General features: G+C 38.7%; 1 protein-coding gene across 2 annotated transcripts in view; it reads right to left on the bottom strand.

Moving 5' to 3' along the window:
* The window catches only part of CAMKMT (calmodulin-lysine N-methyltransferase), a 418274-nt gene that overhangs the window by 22573 nt on the left and 370857 nt on the right, over positions 1–24844 (bottom strand). For both annotated transcript variants that reach the window (XM_038006250.2, XM_038006251.2), the window contains exon 8: positions 5990–6064. In XM_038006250.2, coding sequence (XP_037862178.2) covers positions 5990–6064 — 75 coding nt within the window. The remainder of the gene's footprint in view (positions 1–5989; positions 6065–24844) is intronic.

Here is a 24844-nt window from a genome sequence, read left to right as displayed (position 1 = left end):
GCCTGTTTCCTTGTCAGTAAGCACCCAATTATATGACTATGTGGACATGAAATTAATAAGATATGTTAGTTGATAAATATTTGTTGAGCATCTACTATATACTAAGGGAAAATTTAGGCACTGGGGATTAGCTGCGAATAAGACAAAGTTCCCATCCTCAAGGAGCTTCCATTCTGTCTTCATTTTGCTTTACTATTAATAGTTCCAGCACAGCATACACACAGAAGGTGCTCAATACATGGTTACTTGTGGACTCACTGGCAGATCATCACAGTTCTTGGAATCGAGGAGCTTATGTAGGGTGTTAGTTTCAATGTCCCTAAAGTTCATACTCCTTTGAACTGATATTGTCAAGGATGAATCAACTTTCAGGTAGGATGTTTCACCAGACTAGGTTCTCTTCCAATTTGATGATTTTCTCCTCTGAGGAGAGCAGCTTATAAGAAGTTTCCAAAAAGTCATTGCTTGAGTTTCTTTGGTTACCACAGGTTCCATGGAAGGTTCTTCTATGGAAGGTCGCTTTGAGCAATGGAAAAATAATCCTCAGATGGGCTAGAAACCATGTCCAGAATGGAACCTCATCCCACTCCATCCATCACTCAGGATGACCTGAGTATTACCCATGGAAAAACTTTACCTTTCCTAAAACTACATTCTTAAATCTTGGAGCACAGAATGTATGTAAATTAAGTGTGACAGAAATTTGCCATTAAGTCATATTAAACAGTGATTAATAACCATTAAGAATTAATGAGAAATGAATCAAACTATAAGTAAGTCTTTAAAATGTTCACTCTTCAGGACTCTCTATTTTATTCCTTAGTGAGGTAATAATATCTTGAGGTTGCTTTTTTTTTTTTTGAGATGTAGTCTCGCTTTGCCGCCCAGGCTGGAGTGCAGTGGTGTGATCTCAGCTCACTGCAAGCTCCACTTCCCCGGTTCTGTAGGAAATATCTCTGTAGGATTATGGCTGTAGGAAAATATCTCTGTAGGAAAATACCCAGGCCTACGGGAAACCTGGCTGGTTGGGACATGCAGCATTTAAGCAAAGGACCACACTCGGTTTATATCTGTGCATCCTAAAACTGGTAAGATTGTTAGAAAAAAATAAATAAACAGCACCTTAAGAATTTAGCTTCAAACATACCCTTATAAAATGCTATTTCTCCTTAAAGTTGGTCAGGGTGACAAAGATGTTAACATCACAGCTTAACACATGGCACACATTCCAAACACAGTTATTTGAAAGGTAATGCTGTCTACTCCAAGTCTCCAGATCAAATGTCTCAAAATTAATTCTTTGTAGTTCCCTAATAGATCTTTATTCCAAGTATGCTCACTTGCTACTTAGCTCTGATCCAGAATTTATAACACTTTGTAGAGTATGTCATCTGAGCAATTTCAATGTGTTTTAGTGCGAATGATATATAATCTCCTGAAAATTCACCCCTCAAACAAGTCCTAATGGGCTGAGAGAACAGCAGTAGCTTAAGTGGATCTATTAAAAAAGGCTGAGTGGGTCAGTGATGGGGATGGAGATACCATTTTAACTCTCCCTTTAGTTACTGATCAAAATACATTGGCAGTCTAGTTTGACCATTAAAGGGCGCACACACACACACACACACAGACACACACAGACACACACATGCACACACAGACAACACACGTGTGCACACACACATGCATATGCAGACACGCACACAGACACACACGCACACACATGCACACACGTGTGCACACACGCACACACAGACACACACAGACATGTACACACAGACACGCACACACACACCTCTATATAATTCACTTGTGGATCAACACTTGCTTTCTTCCATTGATCAGAATCACAGATTTTCCAACAAAGGAAAGGTGCCAGACCATTTTCATCACCTCCCTTAGAATCAGAGTTTTATGCAGACTGCAGAGCATCTGTAATTCCTCTCAAAGGGAAGTTAATTAGTGCAGAGAACAAGGAGACATTTTTCTCTGTCAATAGCCACAGAAAGGAAGACCCCCTATGTAATTTTCAAGGTGAAATGTGCTGAGTTAAAGTCACTGTTTTAGATTTAACTTCAGCAAAGGAATGACCTTTCAGTATTTACCAGCTGATTTTTATGAGAGCTCAGAATGATGCCATATTCTAATTTTACTTGGCTCTACCCCTTTAGTTGAGCAATCGTGGGCGATTCATGTATTTTCTCTGGGACTGAGTCTTTTCGGGTGTCAGGTGAAAGGGCTGACTATATTTGGGCTGAATATATTTTCAGATGTAAACGTCTGTGAGTTGTGATTTGGAGCTATCCATGATCACAGCATCTGAAAGAAAACAAATTCTAGAGCCTACAGTGTTTCCATTTTGAGGGGAAAAAATTTCACAAAATCAGCTTAAAAATCAAACATTTTTCATCATTTAGAGTAAAGTAAAAAGGACTGAAAAAAGAGAAACAATTTAGAGTATATAGCAAGCGCGAAACTGCTGAGAGGGCAAGCGGGGTGGGCTGCTGCGGGCCAGTGTACTTTCCGCCATTTCTTTCCGAAGTCTCGGGCTGCAGGCACACAGATGTGCTGATCGCCCTGCATACCCAGCTCAATGGGCCGGTCAGGGTATGGGTGGCATTTCAGATATGCTTTCTAAGCCTTTTGAGAATTCAAATGCACAGAGTTATTTCTATTTTTGCAGAGCTACAATAAACTGGAGGGCCGTCAAACACTGAATGAAAGCGTTCATTGGATAAAAAAACATCTTACTTCCAGACCCTTAGATTATATTGTGATTGAACAGGAGTCTGGAAAGGCAGGCTTAAAATTAACAATCACTCACTATTCTAACTCAGCAAGGACCAGGCTGGACTGCATTCCAGCAGAAAGGAATCCTTATATTAAACTCAACATTAAACAAGTCAACTGAGGAACTTAATAGGCAGGTTTTTTTCTACACCTGTGGTTAAATATTCTAATATTTTGATGTTTGTCAACAGCATCCTTTTGCAGGTATGGCTGCACCTCAATTTTTCCTTCTGTTTATTTCAAAGTTGACATTTTACAAGTTATTTAGGAACTGTTGAACCATGAAACTATTTTTCATTGTCAAAAATGCTGAATGGTGAAATAATGACTAGCTTTCACAGTTTGCCTCTTTATTTTATAATCTAGTTGAGCTACTAAATTTAGTTGTGAACTAACAGACTGTCTCTTCTGGGAAATAAGTTATTTCCCCCACTGCCTACAGGTTTTTGAATGTTTGAATGTAAATATCTGAATATATGAATGATTTAAGAACATAAACATATCACCGTTTGTTGTAATCATGTGCATTTTACTTGAACCACAATGTGGGTTTGGAATAGGTTTGTGAATAGAGCTTGTTTTCATGTAAATGGGATCAAGCAGTACCACTGGTTAGCTATTCAGGGAATCAGACAATGCCACCCTTGCTGGAAATGCTTCAATAAGATTTTAATCCATGTACCTAATATTTGAACTCCGACTCTTGCTTCATATTCCTGTGGCCTAATCCAGATCTCATTGCTGACAATGACCAAAGGATGGTGTGAGACTTAATGTGATCTATTTATGTGTGGCACCTCTTTCTGACACTGAGGATTTCAGGTTTCGTCTTGGAGGTGGTGTCTAAAGAGAGCTTTCTTTTCTCTCCTGTGACATTCTTAAAAAAATGTAGCACGGTTTGCCTGCCTGCCTGCCTGCCCCTAGAAGCGGCATCCATGCAATAACTCTTACAGAGAAACACCACACCAACCGGACATAAAGAACTCGTGGAATCCTGTGCTTCACTGCTACATGCACAACGTGCATATTAGAAATATTACTGTACTTTCTAAGTTTCTAAGCAACTTACCCATCTCCACGAATATGAAGAGAGACCATTACCAAAGCCTTTCTTTTGGAAATACTATCAGCATCACAGTGAGAGTAGCTTAATGTTCCACATTTACAAATGGGAAATTATAAACAGGCTGACATTCTGGCATTTACAACACCCAGAGGAAAAAAAACCAACAACAATTCATGCATGGAAAAGCCATTTATAAAATGAAGCTTGGTGTATTTAGTTCATTTGAAGCCATAAATTCTCACACAGCTACCAGATATGTATCTATGTGTGTGTGTATACATATAATATTGTATTATGTTATGTGCGTGTAATGTAAGTCTTAAACTGAATATGCATTATGTATATCAGTGGACGTGACCCTGTTGTCAGCTACGGAAAAAAGACTGTTTTTCAAACATGTTGTGTGGCTATTTTTAACCTGAGAACATTAATCAGAAAAGAGCTTAAATCTTACTTCCTCTGCTTTTCCCTCTGGTACAAATAGGATGACATGGTGATGACATGGTGAGAGTGTCCATAACACAAGGTATGACAAAGCCAGGCTGTTTTGATATTTGTGTAAGGGACAAATTTAACTCTAAATCTCTTGGCCAGACCTGCCTTCCCCATATAATCAGAGCCTGTCCGCGTGTGACCCTCTTCTAAAGCTTCAGGAAGACGCTGCCCCTTCCCTCTTGCCGCTGCTCTCTGATCTGACTTTCATGCTTAATCTGATCTAATCCTGCCAGCATTATCTTCATCTGTGCAATGAAACCTGGAGGATTCTTTCTCATATTTGGTGAGGAAAGGCATTTACTAAATTACTTGCTCGAATCATACCGTGAGGTTTTAGCTCCTTATTTTTGATAAGATGATGGCTGCGGCATTGAGGCACACTATCAGTGATTAGTCAGAAATCTAGGAGAAACCTAGATCTTTTTGGAACAAGATTTTCTGAAACTGGGTGCAAAAAGACTAAAAGGGCTCTGAAAAACTAGAAACTCTCAGCTAACAATAGAACAAAATATTTATTTTTCATGGAGAAGTATTTTTTTTTCCAAAGAAAAAAAGCAAACCTAATTCCAATGACTTTTGCAGAAAAGTTATCCATTGAAAATCTTAAAATAATAATAATAATAACGAAACCCACTTCCTGAAAATTTCATTCAACTCTCCTCTAGGGAAAGTCTTCTCTGAGTTCTGGATCTCATGATTGGCCCTATCAATGTAACAGAAGTTCTTCAGAATCTGAACTTAAATGTGTTTTAAAATCTAAAGTGTCCTGATAAACATCATGATAAAACTACAAACAAGATCTTACTCTTAACAGGGAAAATACTTGTGAATTGTCAATGTTTCCCATAAGCTGAAATAATTATTATTCAAATTGCATGAAGAAATACATAAGATGAGTTGAAATAATTATTAAGGTCTGATGCATATTTATCCTGTAACTTATGATCAGACTTTCATTAACAAATAAGTAGACTGGGCTAAAATAGAAGGCAAAATACCTAATGTAAATTATTTTTAAAATGCAGGCACCTGACAGAGATTGTCATGTTATTATCTGCATAAGAATAAAATGAAATTTTATAATTTTTGTTTTATGTATCATTAAATATTATAATTGAATACACTGAAAACATTAGATAGCAAACATATATTTTAAGAAGAGCTATTTCCCCAAAGATATTCCACAGATATGTTTATTTGCTAGAGAGTATGTGTGTGTACACACACATATATATTCCCTTATATCAATAGTCAGATCTCTCCTAAGAAGTAAGCTAATTGAGCTGTTTGTGTTGATAAACTCCTTTTTCTCCAGACTATTCCTCTCTGAGCCATAATTATTTGCAATTTGCCTAAGTCGTCCATTTACTGATACGTCAAGCATGAAACAGAGGCAATTCCAGAAAATGGAAATGCTTCTCAAAATCAATCTTTGGGAAATAATGTGGTAGAAGTTACTGTGTGATAGAAGACTACCTTATAACTGTCATATGGAGATGAATATTAATTTGTTGAGGTTAAGGTGGCTTTGTGCTTCATTTGTTGACTTTGCTTAGCCGTCAGCAAAGCAGCACAGCCCAATTACTCCAGCAAAGCTATTTTTTTCTAACAGGAGTTTTATGATTTTTATGTACTTACCAGTCAGCACACATAACAATGTCAAAATGTCCTTCCAGTTGAGAGACATCTGTCTCATTATCCCATCGTAAAACGCTTGAGGAGAAAAAGATTTTAAAAATTATACATAGGGGTTTTTTTTTAACTTTTGATTTTGAGCTATTAACATTATTTTTTGTGGCACTTGAAATTATTTAAAAGGTATATACAGATTATTTCAAAAGGTATGATAAAAAATAGGATGTAACCGTCTTCTGTGTTTTATTTAGTATTCAAGTCTAGAAGAAGAATTCTCTACTTAAATACAATAGTTAACCTTTTTGCTAGTTTTTATAGGTTTTTGTAGACAAACTAGAGAAAAATATGTTATCTTTACCATAGTCATTATAATGATTCTAGACCCTTAACATCAATGAGGTACATATTGAAACCAAAGTATTCCACATTTGACTGGAATACAAATTTATAAAAATAAATGATGTGAGACAGTTTGTATCTATACTGCCTGGCATGTCAGTTGCTTTTCGTATTGATGAAATGAGCAATTTGGCAAGATGGAAGAAAAGAAGAGTCAAATTTCATTTGGTAGTTGTTGGTTTTTAGGCATAGCGAAAAATTCACCTACACTGACACTTAGTCTCCCAAAGGGGATCAGGATTAAAACTTCACATTAATAACAATAATTAGTAACATGCATTTGAAAACTTTAGTATTTAATGCTTATGAGGCCAACCAGAGGTTTTTAGTTACTCTCAATTAATAACTGTGATGATTAGCATTTTACCATATTCAAGTTTTTAAATGATTCATCTTACCACAGCACCAAAACTGTGATTTATGGTACGATTTTTCAAAGTAAAATTCTGTTCCTATTTTCTATTTTGATTCTTTAGACCTAACCGGAGTGAACATGTCCTACCCTGCCCAGTTATATTTGCTTGTTTTGGTGGATTCATTTCTTCTACATCTTTCCTAGGTGAAAAGTCATGTGTCTGAATATAATAATAAGTCTTATACTAGTCATCTCAAAAGATCTTTTCATATACAATACATTAATATACATTAATGCCAGTTAATTTCTCAAGGTAGAAAAGATTAAAGACATCACTACAAAAATACCTCCACAGGCTGGGCAGCAGTTGTTCATTGACTTGTCCAACTCGTTCTTACTGAGCCACTCCTCACTGTGTGTCAGGTCCTGTACTGTGCCATAGACCATGCCTTCACAGGGGCAGCCTGATGGGCCATATGGACACATAAACCCCCAATTCCTATGCTGTATCCTATGTGTTGGGTGAGTATACAGACTTGGAGCATGGGAGGGCTTTCCAGAAGCTGTGGGTTACCTCAGTGTTCACAGGTCCAGTAATACCCAGATAAGCTTTACAAATTAACTTTAGTGTTGCTGTACTTGCTGAGGCTTACTGGATAGGCAAGAAATGAAGGAAATTAGGAAATCCCTAAGAGATCAATGCTTACTTTGTTTACGGATTTCTCAGAAACTCCATGCACCTGGGGAGAGCCGGAAGCAACCAACACCAACTTCTCTGGAAATGCTGAGGCTCCCAGTGTACCTGGGACTCAGGCTCAGTGAGAAATGGGGCCCGCTCAGCCCTTTTAGAGTCTAAGACTTGAACCATGAGTAAGATGGTTTAAAGTATACATCTATACTAGACGTTCTCAGATCAGAAAAGTAATGTATCCATCCATCACATGAATCTTGAAAAAGATTAAAGTATTAAAATTATTCATAATCTTACCATTCCACAAATGTCTCTTTAGAATTTGCTTTTAATACATATGCAATTACTAAAGCACAAGAGCAGACTGCAGGAAATCCTGCGGTGATGGTGGATGTTGTATTCCTGAGGTGCTTCAGTCCCTTGGTTCAACAAAGACAAACTGGAGAGATAGGGATCTAAGCAGCCACTGGGTATGGATTCCCACAGCAGCTGTAACAAGTCGTGACTCTAAAATAAATTGAAATGCCCGGCTAGGTCACATGGACCGTAACACATTCCCAAAAGGCATTTTTCCCCCAGTTCTCATGAGGCTTATGGCTGTGCTATAAGCATGTGACAGAGAGAGGGGTGTTGTGGACAGAGTTCAGCTTTAGCACAACAGACAGACCTAGGTTCAAATCTTGGCTCCTCCCCTTAGTAGCTGTATGAGTTTGGGCAATTATTTAACCTTTCTGAGCTTGTTTTCTGATCTGTAAAATGGGGTTAACACTAGCTCTCTCCTTGAACATTCTAAGAGCACCATTCACACAGTACCTGGAGTTGTATTGTTCATAACATATAATGAGAATGGTGCTTCCTGGAGCTGTGCAGTCAGGCAGCCTGCTATCTTGGAAGACTAGAGATGATGGGGAGTTCACTGTTCCCTCCTCTCCTCCGTGACCTTGTCCTCCACCTTTGGAGAGACACTCCCATGCATGCTCGTGAGAGCATGTGCTTCCGCTATGGGGAAGGACCAGACTTTGTTTGTATCTAATCTGTTGCAGACCAATGCTTTTGTAAAATATAGTCACAAAGGAATAGACAAATGAGATTAAAAACACAAAGGCATTCCCAATACAAGTCCACTGATCATATGCTTGGATGTCGCAGCAGTGTTTCTAAACATTTATTTTCAATTTCTGAACTTATCTCCTTGCAGATCAGTAACATACAGTTCACAGACTGGCACCAGTTCATGGTCTACTCATTGAGTAGCACTCCTCCAAACCTATCTTTACCAGTTACTGCAACTCTAGCCACTCTCCGACCAACCCCTCCTATCTTTCACAGCTCATTCCTTCTAGAAGGTACTCTTTAGTCCCACTGGCCCACACTGATCCTATCACCATGTCACTGTCCCACTTCCCTATGTTTATCTTTCTTTCTTGTTCAGCTTAAATTCCATGGCCTATCATTGTAACTACTCCCTTGCATACACCCTCAACTTCCTCATCCCTCTCTTACTTCCTTATATTTGTTAAATCCAGTTCTCTGCCTGGCCCATGACTGCACCTGTGCACCTGAATGTGGCTAGAGACAGTACACAAGCATCCTCACTGGCTTTGCTTTGAATTCATGACCATGAGCCTCAAGTGGACTCTTAATGACATCTGGCAGTTATACTTACATTTCCTTTGCCCATTTAGCCTCCCACTATCCTAGGTCATTATTTTGCACTTTCTACTCTCTCTTCAAAATTCTGACACTATTCCCCTCCTCCTCACTTTCAGATGATGACCCTGCTTCTTTCTTTACTGTCAAAATTGCAGCAATCAGGCTGGGCACGGTGGCTCATGCCTGTAATCCTAGCACTTTGGGAGGTGGAAGCAGGTGGATTGCTTAAGCCCAGGAGCTTGAGACTAGCCTGGGCAATATGGCGATACCCCCCTCTGCTAAAAATACAAAAAATTAGCTGGGTGTGGTGGTGCACACCTGTGGTCTCAGCTACTCCGGAGGCTAAGGTGGGAGGATCATCTGAGCCTAGGAAGTCAAGGCTGCAGTGAGCCGTGATCTAGCGACTGCACTCCAGCCTGGGTGACAAAAATGAGACCCTTTCTCAAAAAAAAAAAAAAAAAAAAATGCAGCAATCAGTTAGGAACTTCCATAAACTCCTACCACCACACTTATGTTCCTAATAGCATCTGAACCTACATACGCTGCCTTCCTGCCTATTACCATAGATGAACTATCTATACTCCTATCTATAGCCAGTACCTTCTCTTATGCCGCCTAGACCCAGCCCCTGTGATCTATTCTAGGACATGCTCTAGCATTTTCCTTTCTCTTTCCTATATCAGCTCTCTTCTTTCTCTGGATTATTTCCATCAGTATCCAAACATGGATTTATTTCCCCCCTTGTAAAATATCCTCTCCTGGCAGTTACTGCACCATTTCTCTATTCCTCCTTTGCAACAAAACTCTCTGAGAAAATTGTTTGACACTCTGTTGCCAGTTCCTCTCCTCTCATTCTCTTAAAATTCACTCTAGCCAGGTTTTTGTCCCCACCGTTCCACCAAAAATGCTGCTGTCAAACTCACCAAAGATCCCCACATTGCTAAATTTAGGTCAGTTCTTAGTCTTTATCTTACTTGATCTATCAGCCTGAACCTCTCCCACGAACTCTAGATTCATATATCCAACTTCCTATTTTAATATTTCCGCTTAGACATCTACTAGACATCTCAAACTTAACATGTCCAAATTTGAATTCCCAATCATTTTCCCCAAAACTCACTTCATTTAATCTTTTTAAAATCTCATTAATGGTAATTCCATCTTTCCAGTTGCTCAGGCCAAAACCCTTGAATATATCCTTGACTCTTCTTTTTATAGTCCACATTGAATACACCACAAGTGCAGTTCATTCTACCTTTGAAATATATCAAAATCGAACCACTTCTCTCTATCTCTACTGCCCTTCCCAGTCTAAACTACTATCATCTCTCATCTGAATTATTGGATAGGCCCCTAATTGGTCTCCCTGCTTCCATCTGTCACCCAAAAATCTCTGCTCAAGAGACCAGCCAGAGTGATTCTTTTAAAACATGTATCAGATCATGAGCCTTTTCTCTCTTCACTCAGAGCAAAAGCCAAAGTCTTTACAATGACCTGAAAACCCTTATACAATTGGGCCTGGTTACCACTCTGTCCTTATCTCCTATTACTCTCCTCCTTGGTCTCTTTGCTCTAATAACACTGGCCTCCTTATGCTTTCCTGAATACACTGGCATGGTTCTGTTCTAGGGTCTTAATACTGGCTGCTTGAGCAGCCAAAATGCTCTTCCTCCAGATACTCTATAGCTACAGCTCACTCTGTCACCTCCTTCAGGTCTTTCCGTATAAGTCTTACCTTCTCAGGGAGGCCTCCCCTGACCATCCTCTTTAAAACTGCAATCATTTATTTTCAGTCCAGCACTTCTAAAACCCCCTTATCTTGCCCTTTATTTTTTTATAGCAGCTATTACCCTTTAATGTGCTATATAACTAGATTATTGATTTTGCTTCTTCTCTCTTTCCCCACTAGAATATATGCGCCACAGGGATATAGATTTTTAAAATCTGTTTTGTACAGTGATGTATTGCCAGTACCTAGAATAGTCCCTAGCACCTAATAGCTGCTCAGTAAATAGGCCATATGGATGAATTGTGTGTGAATGTACCTAGCACAGTGCCTGGCATGCAGAAGGCCCTGAAGAAATAGAGGTTTCTATTGTTAAATTACTCTCTGAATAGAATGTGTAGATTAGCTAGACATGAAGGCCACTTAAAATGCTTTCCAAAGATTTCTGCTTCCAGCAAAGATGGCATAACAAGGCCCCATTTAGCTTTTTGTCTGAAACAACAACAGAAAACCTAGACAAAACATATAAAACAATAGTTTTCAAGACACTGAACATCAGCAACACAGGACAGTAATCCTTAAGAAGAGAGAAAGAAGGCTGAGGCAGGAGAATGGCCTAAACCTGGGAGGCGGAGCTTGCAGTGAGCTGAGATCCGGCCACTGCACTCCAGCCTGGGGACAGAGAGAGACTCTATCTCAAAAAAAAAAAAAAAAAAAAGAAGAGAGAAAGAAATGAAATGAGCCCTACCTTTACCCCAGCTTACTGCCTTGAGAGTTTCCAGGCCATAGCATAGAGGAGGGAAATGAGATAGAAGCAGGTGGACTGCCTGAGTTAAGAAGGTAGGGCCAGGCATGGTGGCTCGCGCCTGTAATCCCAGCACTTTGAGAGGCTGAGGTGGGTGGATCATGAGGTCAGGAGTTTGAGACCAGCCTAGCCAAGATGGTGAAACCCTGTCTCTACTAAAAATACAAAAATTAGCTGGGCACGATCGTGGGCACCTGTAATCCCAGCTACTTGGGAGGCTGAGGCAGAATTGCTCGAACCTGGGAGGCAGAGGTTGTAGTGAGCCTAGATCACACCACTGCACTCCAGCCTGGGCAACAGAGTGAGACTCCATCTCAAGAAAAAAAAAAAAAAAAAAAAGAAGAAGATGGAACTGAGAGTCTAAGGAAACTAAGGTAGTCAGAGTTCCCAGGATAAAATACTGAAACGGAGAGCACTGGAGAGAGACAGACAGAGAGAGAGAGCACTCTGGAGATCTGTGGATGGTCCCCCTAGAATATTCTGTGGATGATTGATTCATGCATGTGTGTGAAGAAACTATTTGAAGTTGGTAAAAGATCATGTCAAAAAATTGAGGGGAAGTGGATCAGTGCTCACACAGAGCCAGGAATAGTGCCTGTTCAACCAGCCAGATTAGAAAACTGCAGAATTTACAAGCATTGTATAGAGTCCTCAGAAGGGTCTTGTCTCAGTAGTAGGGAATAATTAGCCCTAGACTAAATGCTGCTCTGGTTCTGCCTAGCAAATCTTAAAAGCAAGACCCAAACATATCAAACTATTTCAAAGTAACTTAACTGTATCCCAGAACAAAACTCAAAAACACACTTTGGGCGGTCAAGGTGGGAGGATCGCTTGAGGTCAGGAGTTCAAAAACAGCATGGGAAACATGGCAAGATCCCATCTCTACAAAATGTACAAAAATTAGATGAGCATGGTGGTGCATGCTTGTGGTCCCAGCTACCTGGGGGGCTGAGAAGGGAGGACCACTTGAGCCCAGGAAGTTGAAGCTGCAGTAAGGTGTGATTGTGCCACTCCACTCCAGCCTGCATGACTGAGTGAGACTCTGTCTCAAACACAAACACACACAAAATCTCAAAAACATTTACAGAAATATAAAAACATTCAGATCCCAACAAAGTAAAATTCAAAATATCTGGTATACAATCCAAGATGGCCAGACATATAAAAAATTGAAATAATAAATACCATAATGAGAAGACAAATCAAACAATGGAACTCAATCGAAAACTGACAGAGATGTCAGAATTAGCAGACACGGGCATTACAATAGTTACCATAATGGTCTTTAATATATTCTAAGAATCAAGTAGAGACATGAGAGATATCTTTTAAAGCCCCAATCAAACTTCTAGACATGAAAACTACAATGCCCGAGAAGAACAATACATTGGATAAGATTAACAGCAGATAAGACACTGCAGAGAAGACTAGTGAACTTGAAAACATAGTGATAGAAACTATCCAAAATGAAATATATGTAGGGAAAAAAAGGAATAAAAATAAAGAGTGAGCTGTGGGACAAATTTAAGTGGGTCAATACATGTGAAACTGGACTTCTCAAAAAATAGGAGAGAGGAGATAACAGAAAAAATATTTGAAGAAATAATGGCTGAAAAATGTCCTAATTTAAGGAAAACTGTTAACTCAGAGATCAAGAAATTTCAACAAGCCCAAACACAAGAAACATGAAGAAAACTAGCAGGCACACAGTAATAATCAAATTGCCCAAAAGTAGTGATAAAGAGAAAATCTGAAAAGCACCCAGAGGAAAAAGATGTTTTATATACAAATAAAGATAAGGATGACAGCATATTTTTTTTTTGTGAGGAATATGCACATTAGAAGACAGTGGAGCAGCGGGGACTGGGAGCGGTGGCTCAAGCCTATAATCCGAGCACTTTGGGAGGCCGAGATGGGCGGATCACGAGGTCAGGAGATCGAGACCATCCTGGCTAACACAGTGAAACTCCGTCTCTACTAAAAAATACAAAAAATTAGCCGGGCGAGGTGGCAGGCGCCTGTAGTCCCAGCTACTCGGGAGGCTGAGGCAGGAGAATGGCGTGAACCTGGGAGACGGAGCTTGCAGTGAGCTGAGATCCGGCCACTGTACTCCAGCCTGGGCCACAGAGCGAGACTCCGTCTCAAAAAAAAAAAAAAAAGAAAAGAAGACAGTGGAGCAGCATCTTTAAAGTACTGCAAGGAATAAAAAACAACTGTTAACCTAGAATTGTATAGCCAGTGAAAATGTATTTCAAAACAAGGTGAAACAGATGTTTTCAGACATACAAAAAGCTGAAGGAATTAATCACCAGCAGACCTACATTGCAAGAAATGTTAAAGGAAGTCCTTAAGGCAGAAGAAAAATGATATCAGATGGAAATGCACATGAAGGAATCAGAAATAATAACTACATAGGTAAATATATATATGACTGTTTCTTATTTAAACCTTTAAATATAATTGGTTAAACAAACAAGTATTGTGGGGTGATAATATATGTATAGATAAAAAGTAGGACAATAGTAGCATAAAGACTTACAGGAGAGAAATGGCAGTATACTACTGTAAGGTTTTATTTTGTTTTGTTTGAGACAGAGTCTCACTCTGTTGCCCAGGCATGAGTGCAATAGCACGATCTCAGCTCACTGCAACCTCAGCCTCCCAGGTTGATGAGATTCTCCTGTCTCAGCCTCCTGAGTAGCTGGAATTACAGGCACCAACCACCATGCCTGGCTAATTTTTTTTTTTTTTTTTTTTTTTTTTTTTTAGTAGAGATGGGGTTTCATCATGATAGCCAGGCTGGTTTCAAACACTTGGCCTTAAGTGATCCACCCACCTTGGCCTCCCCAAGTGCTGGGATTATAGGTGTGAGCCACCATGCCCAGCCATAGGTTTTAATAATATACATGAAATGGTATATCATTTGAGGATAGTCTGTGATAAGTTAAAAATATATACTATAAAATCTAACCACTAAAATAAAAAAACGAGGAGTTACAGCTAATAAGCGAACAAAGGAGATAAAATAGAATAAGAAAATCAACTCATTTAATCCAAAAGCAAGCAGAATAAGATGAAAAGGGGAACAAAGAATAGATGAAACACAAAACAAATAGTAAAATGACAGATTTAAATCTAACCCCATCAGTAATTGTACTAAACAAAAACGGTCTGAACACTTCAATTAAAAGGCAGAGTGCATCAGACTGGACAAAAAGCTAGATCCAAGTACACGTGGCTTACAATAAATGCATTTTAAATATAAAAACGCAAATAGGTTAAAAGTAAAACGATGGACAAAGATATACCAAGCAACACTAGTCGAAAGAAACCTGGAGTGTCTGTATTAATATCAGACACAGTAGATTTCAGAGCAAAGAATGTACTAGGAATAAGGAATATCACTTTACAATGTTAAAGGGTCAGTTCAAGAAGCAGACATAACAATTCTAAATATTCATGCATTGAATAACAGAGCTTCAAATTTATGAAGCTGAAATGGATAGAAGTACAACTGCAAAAAAACACAGACAAAACCAAATTATTGCCAGAGATTTCAATACTCCCCTCTCAGTAACTGATGGAACAAGTAGACAGAAAATAAGCAAACCTATAGATGACTTAAACAACACTATCAATAACTTGACTTAATTGATATTTATAGAATACACTCAACAATAGCAGAATAGACGTTCTTTTCAAATAGACAATTTACCAATATATGCCTATTCTGGGTCATAGTGTAAGTCTCAATAAATTTAAAATGATTCTAGTCATACAAAAAATATGTTCCCTGGCTGGGCATGATGGCTCATACCTGTAATCCAGCACTTTGGGAGGCTGAGGGGGGTGGAACACTTGTGGTCAGAAGTTTGAGACCAGCCTGGCCAATATGGTGAAACCCCCTCTACTAAAAATACAAAAATTAGCCTGGCATGGTGGCATGTGCTTGTAGTCCCAGCCACTCAGGAGGCTGGAGCAGGAGAATAGCTTGAACCCAGGAGGCGGAGGTTGCAGTGAGCTGAGATCGCACCACTGCACTCCAGCCTAGGCGTCGCAGCGAGACTCTATCTCAAAAAAAAAAAAAAAAAAAAAAAGAAAGAAATCAATAATCTCTGTAAAATTCTCAAATATTTGGAAAATAAATAATGTACTTCTAAATAACCTGGGGTTCAAAGAATAAATGAAAACATAAATTGACAATTATTTTGCATTGAATGAAAATACATCAAAATTTATGGGATGCCACTAACGCAGGAGATAAAAACTTAGAGGAAATTAATAGCACTAAATACCTTTATTAGGAAAGAAAGGTCTCAATTTTTGAACTCAGTTTCTAGCTAAATATACAAGAAAAAGAACAGTAAGTTAAACTTAACCAGAAAAAAAGAAGTAATAGAGATTAGAGCAGAAGTGAATAAAACAGAAAAATAATAAAGAAAAATCAATGAAACCAAACACTGATTCTTTGAGATCAGTAAAATTGATAAACCTGTAGCCTGACTTATCAGGAAAAAAGGGAGAAGATATAAATCACCAATATCATTAATAAGAGATGTGCCATCACTACAGATTCCATAAATATTAAGAGGATAATATTTATGGAATACTAATACAATATATCCAAAGTTGTCGTTAATATACATATGAACATATATATGGCAATGCATCATGATCAAGTGGGGTTTATCTTAAGAATATAAGAAGGTTGGTTTAACATTTGAAAATTGATCAGTATAATCTACTATATTAGCAAGCCAAAAAAGAAAAAACATATGATCATCTCAATAAAGGCAGAAAATGCTTCTGACAAAGTTTAATGTCTATTCCTGCTAAAAACTTTCAGTAACCTAAAAATAGAAAGGAAATTCTTTGGCCTGAAAAAAGTCATCTATGAAAAACCTATAGTTAACATGATACTTAATGGTGAAAGACCTGATGCTTTCTCCCTAACATCAGGCATAAGAAAAGTATGTTTTCTTTCATTCTTCAACACTGCACTGGAAATTACAGTCCCTTTTTGTATAAAGAGATATACAAAAATAAGCTTCTAGAACTAATAAGTGAGTTTAGTAGGATTGTGGGATACCAGATCAATGTACAAGAATCAGTTGTACTTCTTCATAAAATCAATAAATAATTGGAAGTTGGAATTTCCAATTTTATACCACTTACAACAGCATTCAGAAACCATTCTGTTTATAATAGCATAAAAATATGAAACACTTAAGATAATTCTGACAATGGATGAGAGAAATTAAATAAGACCTAAGTAAATAGAGGCAATTTGGTGAGCAAAGGATGAAATGATGTTTTAACAATTGAATCTCCATTTTTTTAAACAGAACTTTATATCTCAGACCATATGCAAATATTGATGCAAAATGAGTCATAAACCTAAATGTAAGACCTAAAACTATAAAACTTGTAGATGAAAATGCAGGAGAAAATCTTTGTAACCTTGAGTTAGGCAAAGATTTCTCAGACACACACAAGAGTCATGATCCTTAAAAGAACAAATTGGTAAATTGGACTTTATTAAAATTAAAAACATTTGCACTTTGAAAGATCCTATGAGGAGAATGAAAAGACAAGCTATCAGCTGGGAGAAAATGGCAAATCATATACAGTATCTGATATAGGGCTTATATCCAGAACATATAAAGAACTCTCAGAGTATGTCAATGATAAGAAAAATAAGCAACCCATTTTTTTTTAAATGGGCAAAGCATTTGAACAGACACTTCACCAAAGAACATATGTGAATGGCAAATAAGTACATGAAAATATATTCAACATCATTAGTCACTAGGGAAATTCAAATTAAAACTCCAAGCTGGGCATAGTCCCAGCTACACAACTGTTTTTTAAACAAACTAAACAGAAAATGCTTTCTGAAAAAGAGCAGGGCACATATAAGTAGGACCCTTACCTATATAAGTTTTACCATCTAAGGCATAACATTCATGTGTGAAGACATGTAAAGGATGGTTCTACCAGACATCAAATCACGTCAACATGTTGCTCGTAATTGTACTGACACCAAAGTAAAATTTGTATTCTCTCCATTTTATTTCATCATAATATTAAAATCTTATTTCCATTCAAAATTCATTACAAGGTGAAATACAATTTTGTAGGCAGAAATATTACACAATCAATAATCATTATAGAATTCTCCATGTTTTAGAAAAATCTTGGCTGGGCACTATGGCTCATGCCTGTAATCCCAGCACTTTGAGAGGCCAAGGTGGGAGGACTGCTTGAGGCCAAGAGTTTGAGACCAGCCTAAGCAACATAGCGAGACTCCTCTCTCTACAAAAAAATTAAAAAATTAGCCAGTTGTTGTGGTATGTACCTTTAATCCTAGCTACTCAGGAGTCTGAGACAGGTGGATCACTTGTGCCCAGGAATTTGAGGTTACAGTGAGCCATGATCTTGCCACTGTACTCCAGCCTGGATGACAAGGCAAGATTCTGTCTGTAATTTTAAAAATAAAGAAAAATCGTAACAGCTATGGACATGCCAAACCTGCGAAGTTTAACAGGTATAGTATAGCAGAAAGAATACATGGGCTTTGTAGCTAGATAGCTTTGAGTTCAAACACAAGCCAGTGAAGATGAGAGATGCTGAGTATCATTGCCCTCATCTGTAAAAAATAGACAGTAAGAGTTGCATCACAGGTCTCATTAAGAATTGAATGAGATGGAGTAAATGAAACCACATTATAGGTGCTCAAGAAATATTAGTTTCCCTTCCCTTATTCCTGTACTAACTTATATCATTTCATTCTGGCTTTGAGTTTGGGGTTTCAATCTGAAAAACAAAACCAAGTCAATTTCGGATAGGATGTTACCTGTGATGCAAAACTCACACTAAAAGAATTTCTCAAACAGATAGTCTCTGTTTCAAGTTTGTAATAAAAACTAATGTCAAACAGATTCACCCTAATTTGTATTTCATTGCAGTGATCACAGATAACTCTCCCTATAGAGATTTAAAGAATTTATTTTCTCATATTCTCATGTTTAGTATTCTTTGTTTATATTTTCAGACTCCTGGTTGTAGGGGAGTGAGTCCTGTTTTTTGTTTGTTTGTTTGTTTTCTGAGACAGGGTCTGGCTTTGTCGCCCAGGGTGGAGTGCAGTGGTACAATCTCAGCTTACTGCAACTTCTGCCCCCTGGGTTCAAGCAATTCTCCTGCCTCAGCCTCCCTAGTAGCTGGAATTACAGGCATGTGGTACCATACCTGGCTAATTTTTGTACTTTTAGTAGAGACGGGGTTTTGCCATGTTGGCCAGCCTGGTCTCAAACTCCTGGCCTCAAGTGATCCGCCTGCCTCAACCTCCCAAAGTGCTGGGATTACAGGCGTGGGCCACCGTGCCTGGCTGAGTCCTGGTTTTAAACTCTGCTATTAAAAAGGTAGTTTCTTGTGTATTTGTGAAAGAAATGCACTGATAGAACTCTTGATCGTGCTTGCTAAATGTAATGAACCTCGAAAACAAGCTATCTTACCAGCAGTAGGGAAGGCAGGCAGCCATGCTCTTTGCATGGATATCATAGGCATTCTTTACAGAGGATTCCAGTATCCTTTCCCAGTTTCTTTTATGTCACTTCTCAAAGTCTATGTTGGCACAGCTCACTCTTGTAGAGGGTCATTTACAGTGTTTACCCAAACCAGTGAATCACTTCTCTTCTTTCAAATGATTTCCTATTTGCCACTTGCTCCTCTGCTTTTCCTTGTCTTTTATAGAGTTTTAAACTTCCATATCGTAGAAGCCTCTCTAAGAAAGTGTTTTAAACACTTAGAGAAAAGGACAGCATCTAAATCTGGAATTGAAAACTTGGAATGAAAGGGGATATCGATCTGTTGACTTTCTAATTTGGGAGTCATTTATCTATAAATGTTATTGAAACCTCAGTGGATGCTGTGAGCAGCAGTACAATGAGGACATGTTCCTCGAGTAGCAAAATTATAATAGTCAAAAGGAACATACGATCATATTCGGAAGACAAGACATTCAAATGAAACAAAAGAATTACAGATGGCCCTGTGTAAGTAAGGTACTACCAAGGGAGTCATCACTGTGGACTGGACAAGTTGGGAAAGGTATCCTGAAGAAGGTAGAACTGCATGTGATCTTACAGGCAGGAACTGGATGGGGAATGAAGAAGCAAGAGAACATATTAGACAAAGCCTAAAGAAGAGGCTAGGGTTTGGAGGCTGGATTGAATACATTCACACTTTAAGCTCCCCAAATATCCCAAGTCTTTGTTCTCAGCAGGTGACCTTACAGAAAGCCTGAGGCTATCTATCTGATACCATCTTTCTCCTCTTCTTCTTTTTCTCCTTTCCTCTTGTCTAAAAGGAAGTCAGGTCACTCTTCTCATTAAGGAGAGCTTCTCCATCTGTGTGCTGGATAAAACCACCCCTTCCTCTTCCCTAGTGGTTTTCAAACTTTGGCATACATCATAATTCTTAGACAGTCTGTTGAAATACAAATTCCTGAGCTTCAACCCCAGAGTTTCTGATTGAGTAGGTCTGGGGTGGGGCCTTGGAATATGCATTTCCAACAAGTATACAACTGATGCTGACGGTGCTGGTCGGGGGCCACGCTTTGAGAAGCCCTGATCTAGATCCTTGCCTCATCAAACATCTCCCTTTCTTGTCTCCACTTCTTTTTTCTTTCTTGGCTATACTGGCTTTGCCTGGTCACATGCTCAACTCTTCCACCCCAGCTTCCCCTTAGCACACACACAACTTCTTTCCCTTTGCCACCAATATTCTTATGGGAGTGGACGCTCCCATTGCTTCACCTGTCCTTGTGATGTGACCTTTCTTTCGACAGTCATTGGACTGCTTTGCAATCTGCCTGACCTACCTTTGGTAATCTGCAGCAGCCAATCACACTCTCCTTGAAATGCTTTCTTGGACTTCTTCCATTAAGAAGTGGTATTGGCTGGGCGCAGTGGCTCATGCCTGTAATCCCAGCACTTTGGGAGGCCAAGGCGGGTGGATCACAAGGTCAGGAGATCGAGACCGTCCTGGCTAACACAGCAAAAACCCGTCTCTACTAAAAATACAAAAAATTAGCTGGGTGTGGTGGCGGGCACCTGTAGTCCCAGCTACTCAGGAGGCTGAGGCAGAAGAATGGCGTGAACCTGGGAGGCGGAGCTTGCAGTGAGCCGAGATCTATCACTGCACTCCAGCCTGGGCGACAGACCGAGACTCCGTTTAAAAAAAAAAAAAAAAGAAGTAGTATTATACCATACCACCCCAAGCCATCAACCTCGCTTTCCAGTCCCTTCTTAGTATCCCTTTCTGGCTCTTTTTACTGCTCCTGACACACAGACATTTTTTAAGATTCTGTCCTTGGCCATCTTCTCTTCTGACTTTCCAATTCCCACAGTTATGTTCTGATCACTTGTTTTTGAACTCCAAATCTTCTAGCACAATATTTTTCGAGATTTGAACTTTTATTTCTAACCTCTAGTAGTTACCGTCACATATCTGTTCTACTGCCACCTCAAATGTAAATTTCCAAATGGCTATCTCTTACTCTGCCTCTATTTTACATTCTATATACAGTCACTTCTCTGGAATGACCCCATATTTGCTCACCATTTTCCACTCTCATTCAGGTCAGGGCTACCTCTTTTTCTCTCTCTGAAACTACTGAAATGGCTTTTTTAAAAAAACAAAAGACATGTTGTATTGTGAAATAAGACACAGTAAACCACATGTAATAAATACATGCCTTAATTATTATCAGGCAAACACCCTTCTAACCACCACCCAGATTAAGAAATAGAAAATCCATACAAAAGATCAATGAAACCAAGGGTTGGTTCTCAAAAAAAAAAAAAAAAAAAAAAAAAAAATTGATAGACCCCCTAACTGTCTTAACAAAGAAAAATAAATAAAAGATTCAAATAAGCACAATCAGAAATGACAAAGGTGACATCACAACTGATCCCACAGAAATAGAAACGATCCTCAGAGACTACTGTGAACAACTCTATGCATACAAATTAGAAAATCTAGAGGAAATGGATACATTCCTGGAAGCACACAGTCTCCCAAGATCGAATCAGGAAGAGATGGAAACCCTGAACAGACCAATATCAACTTCTGAAATTAAGTCAGTAATAACCTACAACCAAAAAAAGCCCTGGACCAGATGAATTCACAGCTGAATTCTACCAGACATGCCAAGAAGAACTGATACCAATCCTACTGAAACTATTCCAAAAAATTGAGGAGGAGGGGCTCCTCCCTAACTTATTCTATGAAGCCAGCATCAGCCTGATACCAATCTCTGGCGAAGATCAAAGGAAACTTCAGACCAATATCCCTCATGACCATAGACACAGAAATCCTCAACAAAATACTAGCAAATTGAATCTAGCAGCACATCAAAAAGTTAATACCCCATGATCGAGTAGGCTTTGTTCCTGGGATGCAAGGCTGGTGCAACATACACAAAACAGGCGGGTGCACTGGGTCACACCTGTAATCGCAGCACTTTGGGAGGCCGAGGCAGGAGAATTTCTTGAGTCCATGAGTTCAAGACCAGCCTGGGCAGCCAAATTAGACCCTGTCTCTACCAAAAAAAAAAAAAAATTAAAATTAAAAAAAAAATAGCCTGGTGTGGTGGCACACACCTATATTCCCATCTACTTGGGAGGCTGAGGAAGGAGGATTGCTTGACCCCAGGAGGTTGAGGCTGCTGTGAGCCATGGTCACACCACTGCACTCCAGCCTGGGTGACAGAGTGAAACCCTGTCTCTAAAAAACAAATGAACATATGTAAATCAATAAATGTGGTTCACCACGTAAACAGAATCAAAAGCAAAAACCATATGACCATCTCAATAGATATGGAAAAAGTTTTTCATAAACTCCAACATCCCTTCACGATAAAAAACCTCAACAGACCAAGCATAGAAGGAACATACCTCAAAATAATAAAAGCCATCTCTGACAAACCCACAGCCAACATCATCCTGAATGGGCAAAAGCTCAAACCGTTTCCCTTGAGAACTGGAACAAGACAAGGATGCCCAGTCTCACCACTCCTATTCAATACAGTACTAGAAGTCTTAAGCAGAACAATTAGCAAAGAAAAAGAAATAAAAGGTATCCAAATAAAAAGTCACACTATCTCTCTTTGCTGTTGATATGTTTCTATACTTAGAAAATCCTAAAGACTCTGCCAAAAGGCTCCTAGAATTGATAGATGACTTTAGTATAAAGTTTCAGGATACAAAATCAATGTACAACAATCAGTAGCATTTCTTTACACAATGTCCAGGCTGAGAGTGAAATCAGGAACACAATCCCACTTAAATTAGCTACAAAGAAAATGAAATACCTAGGAATACAGCTAACCAAGGAGGTAAAAGATCTCTGGATCTTTTACAAAGATGACATTACAAAGGTCACCTTTTACAAAGGTGACATTACAACGGATCCCACAGAAATAGAAAAGATCCTCAGAGACTACTATGAACAACCCTATGCATACAAATTAGAAAATCTAGAGGAAATGGATACATTCCTGGAAGCACACAGTCTCCCAAGATCGAATCAGGAAGAGATGGAAATGCTGATCTGAGAGCTGACTTTAAGTCAGGTCCTTTCCTTTCTTTGTAAGTGCATAACATCTAATAAAATAAGCAAGAAAATACAGTGGATGGAAGTGGCTTTACTGAATGGAAATCTGAACTTTATTTTTTATTTATTTATTTATTTTATTTATTTATTTTGAGATGGAGTCTTGCTCTGTCACCCAGGCTGGAGTGCAGTGGTGTGATCTCAGCTCACTGCAACCTCCACCTCCCAGGTTCAAGCAATTCTCTTGCCTCAGCCTCCCAAGTACCTGGGATTACAGGCACCCGCCGCCACACCCGGCTAATTTTTCTATTTTTAGTAGAGGCGGGGTTTCACCATGTTGGCCAGGCTGGTCTCGAACTCCTGACCTTGTGATCCACCCACCTCGGCCTCCCAAAGTGCTGGGATTACAGGCATGAGCTACCATGCCTGGCAAGAAAATCTGAACAACTTTAAATCTATGGAACACTGCAGAATTGAATGAGAAAATATCAGAGAGAACTCTAGTTTGGTGCTTCCCATGTGAGGGCTCCAGACCAGACATCAGAGTTACCTGTTAGAAATGCAAAACCCCAGGCCCGCCTCAGTCTCTCAGGGTGTGGGGCTCAAGAATGTGTGTCATAAGAAGCTATACAAATGATTCTGTGAACAAAGTTTGAGAACTGTTGTTATAGCGTATCACTTATATTTTTCTGGACTGACTTTAAAACTGATCCCAGCTCTGTGTTTTTGTTTGGAATTTAGCGGAAATGAACTTATTTCAGAGTCCAAAAGAGGGATAGTTTCCTAACATTCAGACCCCCTTCATGTTGGGGACCAGTATATTCTACACTGGTTAAAGAAGACTAGAAAGGGTTTCAAGACCTTGAAATGAAAGGTACTAATTATTTTACTAATGGTATTTTCCATTTCAAGTATCTCTGATCCTATGACAGCTGATTAACTTACACAGTTGCAAAACAAAGTGGCAACAAAATATTAGAATGAATGGACTAGAAATTACAATTATATACTGTCTCAGATGAAATCACAAAATTATTTATTGCTTTTTGGTGTTTTCATTTATTTTTCTTCCTTTTTTATGTTTCAAACTTACATACTTTCAAGTGCAGTGCATTTTTAAATGTAATTTTGTTCTTTCTTGCCACTATATCTCCAAATATCACATACAAAATAATGGGGTAAAAATTGTTCTGATCTAGAATTATGATCTAGTGTAGGGCAACCCACTAAGAGGTGGTTCAAAAGATAAGAAAAACTTCCAAATTATTTTAAATAGCTATCACGTCAATGCTATTTAAAATTGGACAAGTTTGCACAATAAAGAAAATTCTGGACCAATTTTACTGATGAATATCAATGCAAACAGCTCAGAAAACATCATATACTTTTCGGTAGAAAATTTAAAGTGGTTCAGCCACTTTGAAAAATAGTCTGGCAGGTCCTCAAAAGGTTAAATATAGAGTTACCATGGGACCATATAAACCCAAGAGAAATGAAACTTGTCACAAAAATGTGTACACAAATGTTCATAGCAGCATTATCCAGAATAGCAAAAAAAAAAAAAAAAAAAAAAAAAAAAAAAAAAAAAGAAAAGAAAAGAAAAAGAAAAAGGA

This window comes from Chlorocebus sabaeus, chromosome 14 (genome assembly GCF_047675955.1).
Source record: "Chlorocebus sabaeus isolate Y175 chromosome 14, mChlSab1.0.hap1, whole genome shotgun sequence".
NCBI lineage: Eukaryota > Metazoa > Chordata > Mammalia > Primates > Cercopithecidae > Chlorocebus > Chlorocebus sabaeus.
The sequence above is the reverse complement of the archived record's forward strand: the minus strand, read 5'-3'. Positions and strand labels throughout refer to the sequence as shown.